This window comes from Gregarina niphandrodes (assembly GCF_000223845.1).
Source record: "Gregarina niphandrodes unplaced genomic scaffold scaffold00066, whole genome shotgun sequence".
Taxonomy (NCBI): Eukaryota; Apicomplexa; class Conoidasida; order Eugregarinorida; family Gregarinidae; genus Gregarina; species Gregarina niphandrodes.
The window spans coordinates 22,562-29,804 of record NW_011645832.1 but is presented as its reverse complement, the minus strand read 5'-3'; the positions used below and the strand labels follow the sequence as shown (position 1 = coordinate 29,804).

At 59.1% G+C, this 7,243-nt stretch overlaps 4 protein-coding genes across 4 annotated transcripts; 1 reads left to right on the top strand and 3 right to left on the bottom strand.

Annotated features, from left to right (window-relative positions):
• Positions 1 to 221: 221 nt before the first annotated feature.
• Positions 222 to 2,548, bottom strand: GNI_178420 (hypothetical protein; the record flags this gene model as incomplete). Its single annotated transcript, XM_011135163.1, has 2 exons — positions 222 to 242; positions 356 to 2,548. 2 exons carry the CDS (start codon positions 2,546 to 2,548, stop codon positions 222 to 224), a joined length of 2,214 nt encoding a protein of 737 aa, XP_011133465.1.
• Positions 2,549 to 3,149: 601 nt separating this feature from the next.
• GNI_178410 (hypothetical protein) lies at positions 3,150 to 3,689 on the bottom strand (the record flags this gene model as incomplete). The annotated part of the gene is made up of 1 exon (XM_011135162.1): positions 3,150 to 3,689. The coding sequence occupies one exon, from the start codon at positions 3,687 to 3,689 to the stop codon at positions 3,150 to 3,152; it is 540 nt and encodes a 179-aa protein (XP_011133464.1).
• A 221-nt stretch (positions 3,690 to 3,910) lies between these two features.
• On the bottom strand, positions 3,911 to 4,510 carry GNI_178400 (40S ribosomal protein S8; the record flags this gene model as incomplete). The annotated part of the gene is made up of 1 exon (XM_011135161.1): positions 3,911 to 4,510. One exon carries the CDS (start codon positions 4,508 to 4,510, stop codon positions 3,911 to 3,913), a length of 600 nt encoding a protein of 199 aa, XP_011133463.1.
• Positions 4,511 to 5,718: 1,208 nt separating this feature from the next.
• GNI_178390 (putative serine/threonine protein kinase) lies at positions 5,719 to 7,131 on the top strand (the record flags this gene model as incomplete). Its single annotated transcript, XM_011135160.1, has 4 exons — positions 5,719 to 5,793; positions 5,894 to 5,981; positions 6,021 to 6,232; positions 6,382 to 7,131. The coding sequence occupies 4 exons, from the start codon at positions 5,719 to 5,721 to the stop codon at positions 7,129 to 7,131; spliced, it is 1,125 nt and encodes a 374-aa protein (XP_011133462.1).
• Positions 7,132 to 7,243: the final 112 nt, after the last annotated feature.

Here is a 7,243-nt window from a genome sequence, read left to right as displayed (position 1 = left end):
GGGGGGGGGGCCCGGGGGGGAGGCCCCCCGGAGGGGCCCAGTCCAGGTCGTTGGGGTCTTCGGTGACATCGGCAGACCAGTTTTCGTCGACTTCGGGCGCGTCGCGGTACGTGCCGTACTGAGCGAGCGTCACGGGCGCAGTGCCGGTGGAGTAGAGGTTGCGTCCCCACTCGTCGGCGAAGTATGCATCAAAGAGGTCCGCTAGAACGAGACACATTAATTTAAGTGAGTTTAGGAGCCTGCTGAGATTCGAACGGGTGAAGTGATCGTCGTCCGCACTCGGTTCGGGTAGCGAGCTCTGGACGAAGCGGCACCAGTCCTGAGAGACGAGCCACCAGCTGAGCCAGCGTGTGACGCCTTCGAGTTGCGGCAGGAAGCGACAAAGGCGCTGCATTTTCATGAGTATGTTGCAGCGCACGAAGTGCAGGTTACGGAACACCCATTCGCGCACGAGTGGGTCGCGTCCATGTTGGTCGACGTAGATCCAGCTCGTGAGGAGACGGTGCAGTCGGTATCGGACATCTAGAGGTGAATGCGAGATGTCATTTTCACCCTGTGACGGCAAGAGAAGTGTATTGAGCACGGCGTTTTCGCGCGCGGTCAAACCCATTCGGATGCGCCACTGACGGAGCACCTTCTTCATGTTGCCGAGATTGTGCAGCAGTACCTGGACGGCTTTGTTCTGGCGTGGGTCGGCCCCACGTCCTTGCAGGTCGCCGCCGCGGCGACCCTGTAGATCGCCACTGCGACCGGCATCGGCATCTGCTGCGTCTAGAAGATCGGGTGCAAGGGCGGCCACATCGCGTAATGGGAGAGTTGTGAGTTCCCGGGCCTGCAGGATGCGTTGGTCGACTTGAAGCGCTAGCACGAAGGTTTCGTAGCTAAAGAGCGTCCACTGTGCACTCGACAGGTATGTGCTGCCCCACTCGAGTGCACGCGGAACTGCCACTGAATTGAAGACCGTGAAGAGCGTATTCCGCGGTAACTTGTGCACATAAGCCTGGAAACCGTACTCGTAGTCCAACGGCTTCACGTAGTACGGATCGTCCCACTGTCCCAGTCGGGCCAAGTCATCCACGCACAGATTGCGCAAACTCCACAAATATTCTTCAACACGCCGCTGCACTTCCAACACCTTGTCCGGGAAGCGGGTACCCGGCGGCCAGTTAATACGCAGCCGCTCTCCCAAAGACGGAATGTAGTCCCGCAAACGGAACTCCTCCTCGTCCTCATCTGGATCTTCTTGCGGATTGTCCCAACTTGCAGAACTCACACTCACCTCCTCGTCGCTCGCCGATGCCACTGCTTGCCGACCCGTAATCGCCGTGGCCATCCGCTTCAACAAACCGCCACCGCCGCCGCGACCACCGCGCCGTTCCTCCTCAGATAAGGAAGAAGACGCACGCTCCAAACCCGACAACTCAGAACCCGACGCGTTTGAACCGGACGGGTTCGAATCCGAACGCTGCTCCCAACTCCCGGGCCCCCCGCGGTCTCGCTCTCGCTCCCTCTCCTCTCGCTCCCTCTCCTCACGCTCCCTCCCCTTCTCTCGCTCTCTCTCCCGAGCCCGTTCTCTCTCCCCATCTCGCTCTCTTTCGCGATCTCGCTGCCGGTCCCGGTCTCGATCTTGGTCACGTAGTTGAAGCTGAAGTTTGGGGAACGCAGCATTAGCTCCGCCGTCAGCTGTCTCGGCGTCGCGAGTGGCCTGGACGTCACCGTCGCGGCCGCTTGCCCATTCCCGTTTGCGAAAATCCTGTTCCTTCTTTTTGAGTTCCCTGATTTCGAGTTCCTTTTGTTTCAGGCCGTCTTTGAGTGCGAGCACTTGCGCGCGTAGCTCGTCGGCGCCGGAACCGCTCTGCTGCTGGCGCAGCCACAACAGGTCGCTTTCGGCGAGTGCAAATTTGCGGTCGTCGGTGACCGTCATGGGTGTGTTGGCGCCCGTTACGCGATTCAGCCAGAGTGCGAGGTCGTATTGGGGCGAGTATGCGTCGCACGAGTCGCACAGTGTGGCCAACAGCGGCCCCGCCGAACTCACGAAAGTGAAGTAGAGTCGCGCGCCGAGGCGTACGCAGTCGAGCGTGCGCTGCACACGCGCCACCTCCGCGCGTTCCAAAACCTTGACCTTCTCGGGCGTCAGCTCCGGTCCCCCGCCGCCGCCGGGGTCGTCCTCGGGCTGCTCCTCCCCGGTCAGTTCGGCTTCAAGTTCCTGCAGGTTGCGCTCAGCCTTTTTGCGCATGCTGACTGCGCGCCGGATCCGCTCCTCGATTTTCTGCAACAAGTCCGTCTGCAGGTTGTCGCCGAAACGCTCCATCAGATCCTCACGGCTCTCCTTCGCCGTCTTCTCTTCCTCAACCGCAATGTTCAACTTGGCTACGACTTTGCGCCGCCGGCGCACCAAGTCACTTGGCGCCAACTCGCTCCCCACACTCGCCGTCGCGCGCGGCTTCCGCACCTCGCTCGATCCCGTCAGCTCGCCCTTCACCTTCGCGTACTGCGTGTTCATCTCCGCCAGCGGTTCGCTGATCTTCGCCGCAAACGCGCTGCCCATCTGCTCGTGCAACCGACACAACGAAGTCGTGAACGTCGTCGCCTCGCTCCATAACGTCAGCATCGGCTCGAAACTCCGGTCTTGACTCACCTGCTCGTACACCGCACGCGACTTGGACAACGCTTCCCGCAACTGACTCGCACACGCCTGCTGCGCCCGACCTATTTCCTAGCACGCAGTCGTCTGTGAGTCGCACGTGTGTGCATTGCACGTGTGTGCGTCGCATGAGTGTGGATCGCACGAGTGTGCGTCGCACGAGTGTGCGCGCGTGTTCGGACTACAAACCGTGCGTGGACGTACTGCGTAAAAGGTGGCGAGTGCTTCGGTCGCCAGGTAGCCGTTACTCAGTCGTCTATCTATCTCTAAGGGGCTCTCGGGACATTTTAACAGCTCGTCGAAGGCGCTAGACATCGGTGCGCATATATCAGTCAAAAAGCGAAAACGGGCCGTTCAGGGGCTTATCATTGATTCGTTGGGAGCCCTTGCGGACGGTCGAGGGTTGCGAGGATGACTACACTTGTGCATAACTACGTGACGCTTAGGAAGCTCAGCCCAGGAAGCTCAGTCGCTGGTAGCGGTCGGCTCACTGGCTCCTTCCCGGTTATTGGTTGAAGAGGAGGGCTAGACTTTTAAACGTGTTTCGGGCGGTGTAGTCTTTGAGTACGCCGGTCGTGTTCAGTTGTTTGGCGAGGATAGGGTAGGTGCTGGTAGTGGGGGCTAGTTGCTCTTGCAGCGACGCGACAGGCTTCCCCGTTTGGGTTGCCTCTTCCTCGTCCTCCTCGTCCTCGTCGTCCTCCTCATCTTCGTCCGAGTCGTCCTCGTCCAGGGCGGCTTTCAGGTCGTCCTGCTGGGTAATGAGGCTGCCGCCCCCGGCGGCGTATTTGCTGCAGGCTTCGTCGGGGTCAAGGTAGCTGAGGAGTGGCTGCTGCAGGATCGCGGGCGTGGCACGCTGTGCACTCTTTTCGACCGCGTAGGCGTTCTGTACTGGGTTGTACGCCACCAGCCGCTCCGTCGTGGTCGCCTGGACCCCAACCTGCTCCTGTGTCCGGGCCAAGACCTTCCACTGCCATGGGGAGATCAAGGTACATGGTGGCACAAAACCCGCGGCCCAACTTAGTGAGAACAACAGATGGTGCCGCATGCGTCCAGATCTGGACCGGGATCGGGACCGGGGTCGGCACCGGAAACTGCACCGGGCGCCCCCATGCTACACGCCCCCCTTTCCTATCGTGCTCGGATACCCACCGTACTCACTTTACTCGAAAACCTACCTTGCTTAGGCCACGGTCCCCTGTTGGCGTTTCAGAAACAAAGTGCGTGGGTGTATGCGGGGTAGCATGGAGCTTTGTTGCGGTGAAAAAGTTACTTCTTCTTTTTGTCCATCTTTCTCTTGTAGAATTCGAGTTCCTTGCCCTCGAGGATGTAGCCATCAGCAGAGCCGACTTGGCCTGGTCTGGAGGAGACACACGCGAGGAGTCTGCCGGAGTTGAATTGTTCTTCGGTGAGTGGTTCAAGGAACCGGGTTTTGGAGAGAGTCTCGTGTTTAGCCTTTTCCTCGGGTGAGAATTCGGCGGCTTCCTGTCCAGGGATGACCTTGCCGAGTTCGACGCCGTAGCGCTGACGGTAGAAGGTCTTGAAGGGGGTAGCATCGATGGACACGATGGTGTTCTTGGTCACTGTGTTGGTGCGCACGAACTCGTTGGAAGACGGGTGATAGACAGCGCTGTAGATTTTGGCCTTGAAGGCAACAGCCTCAGAACCCCACGAGAAGTTGCCAGCTTCAACACGCAACGCACGGTGCTTCACATTGGCGCCACGCGTCCGAATGATAGACTTCCGACTACCACCCAACTTGGTCATCGCTGCCGGACGACCCAATTCATACTTCCGCTTCTTCTGGTGGATAGCACGCTTGCCACCAGTAGCCCGTCTTTTGTGACGCGAGTCCCGACAGATACCCATACTACTCCACACAAAATAGCCCCCAAAAAAACCCTACACAGTTATGTCTCCTACCTTCCAAGAGCGCAAATCCGCCTTCCTCAAGCAGTACCGCGACCCTCAGGAACTCGCCACGCGTGTCGCTCACTTCCTCAAGACCTGGGAACCCCTGCCAAGTTCGCTCCAGCCCCAGGACCCTGATTCAGTCTGGCGAAAAACCGACTCCAGAACGTAAGCTCTCCCGGACCTTCCCTTCGCCCCTGGGCCTTCCCTTCACCCCTGGGCCTTCCCTTCGCCCCTGAGCCGTCCCGTCACCCCTGGGCCGTCTCTTCACCCTCTAGCCCTGCCCTCTTCCCAATGACCTCTCTGGCCTTCCACTCCGCAGCCCAGGTGTCTCCTCTAACGGTTATGGCCACCCTTTCCTGGCTCAGCTCTGCCTCCGCTGACTCAACCCTCACACAAATACCCCCCCTCTATAGCGAAAGGAAACGACGTAGCAAGGTCGCCGTGGACAAGAACAACAGGCCCCTGCGGGGATTTTTAAAGCACAGAACTGAGTAACAACATCCTGGCAGGGCAGAACCGCGGCGCATGTGCCAGAGCACACCAGCTCAACGTGCCAGCTTCGGCTGCAGCCGGCGTGGGGTAGCAGGGGAGGGCGTGGGTTCGGGCCGGGGGTTGTGTGCTCGCGAGTTTTACAATTATTTTAATTCGATGCGGCTGTAAGTGACTGTGGTGGAGTGATGTGATCTTTCCTTAGCTGATGGCGACTGAGAGCAAAGTTGGTCGTTTTCTCAGCAATTTGAGGAATACCTTGAAAGATCACAAAGGTACACCCAGTAAAGCACACGATCACGTGAGTACAAAACGGTGCATCGCACAAATCCCTGCGTCGCACAAATCGGTGCGTCGCACACACGTGGCACAAACGACGCGCTCAATGCTCAGTACAAAATGGGACAGGCAAGGATCGGTACCACTCGCCGCGCCAGAGCGCCGCCGCCACGCCCAAGACTGCGGCTAGCCCCTCGGAACTCGACAGCCTCGGCGACCCCACCGCCTCGCCCGCCACGCCCGTCCGCTTCAACTGGCGGGTCGCACGCGCCTTCGTCCAGCTCCGCACCCAGCCGGCCGAGTCCTTCGTGCTCTCCGGACTCCCCTTTCCCCACTGGCCGAGGAACAAAATTCCCACCCTGGGAGCTTCGCCGGCCAGCTGCCGAGTGCAAGAAATGTACAGCGTTAGCTTACCCGACGGCACGAAGCTGTTCGTCAAAATCGTACCTATCAAAATGTGGAACTATCAAGTAAACGACTCACCGTGACAGGACCACCCAGGACCATTCACCGTGACAGGACCCACCGCCAGGACCGCCCCGCGGACCGGAATCTATCCTGTTTTTGCAGTGGACTCAAGAGGATCAGTGGGAAGGCGAATTCACCACGGACGGCGAGAATTTTGTCATGGAGGCAGCCGCTTTGGCATTCTTGCACGGTAAGGACTTTCCGTTGTAAGTACGTTTTTGTTTTTCAGAGTATGCGCCAGGAATTGCTCCGAAGCTGGTGGCGATTCTTGAGCTATCCGGCGCCATTTCCCCAGGCTCCTCAAAGCGGTCTGCAGCATCGACGCGGCCAGGCAACATACGACGGTCGGATGACACGGTGACACACATCGCCATTGTTTCTGAGCTGTATGGAGAGGACCTACTGGACTACTTGGACCGACGAGATAGGCGCAACAAACCTGTAAACTAGACACACGGTTATCACGTGAATGTGCCTTGCGTGAGTCTCACGTGAGTCGCACGCGGTGTGACTTTCGCGTGCGCGAGTCTCTCGACTCCGTTGTGCGGACTGTGTGTGGCACTTGTGAGTCTCACGGACTGCCTCTTTAGTTGAGTGAGGACGAGAAGCACGCGTTGCAGATCGGTTGCGTGAAGTTGTTGCGGCGGTTGCACGATGTTGGGTTGGCGCACCTGGACTTTACGCCGGAGAACATTCTGGTGGGGCACGGGGGGTTGCGTTTGTGCGATTTTGCCAAGTCGACCCCGTTGATGTCCTCGAAGTTGCGGCACGTGCCGGTGGAGATAATGGGTGGGTCTGGGGCGGGTGTGTTGGAGAGCACGATATTGTACGAGTTCGAGTCGTGCGAGCCGACGGTGGGGAAGGGTGCGTACATGCCTCCGGAGTGTTGGTCGATTTACTGGCGGTTGGAGACGCAGCGGATTTTACGGCCGTTGGAGGACTTGAAGAGCTTGCGGAGTTCGGCGGAGCGCGTATCTTATTACTTCAAGGCGTCGTGTGCGGACGTGTACATGGCGGGGGTGGTATTGTTCTGGATCTGGAGCGACGGCGGGATCTGGAAGTGTTCAGACGCGAAGCAGGACGACAAGTACTACCACTTGCTGAAGGGGGACATGAACTTCGACCTGTTTCGGGAGTGTCGTGCGTGGCCGGCAGCACTCAAAAGCTGTCTGCAAAAGACCCTCACACACGAACCTTGGCGAAGACACACACTTCCTGAACTGCTAGCTTGCTCCTGGATCGCCGACTTCGCCGACCCCCACGCCTACCTAGAAGTCTACTCACCCCGGAATCCCCAACGCGAAGATCCTCCCCAACGGAACAGCCGCCGCCCCTTTTAGCACGTGCACCCGCACCACATGGAGCTGACACAGGACCCCACGGAACAAACCGCGGCCACAACCGAATTTTCGGCAGCCGCAGACCCGGCAGCCTCCCCGCCGGCAGCCTCCC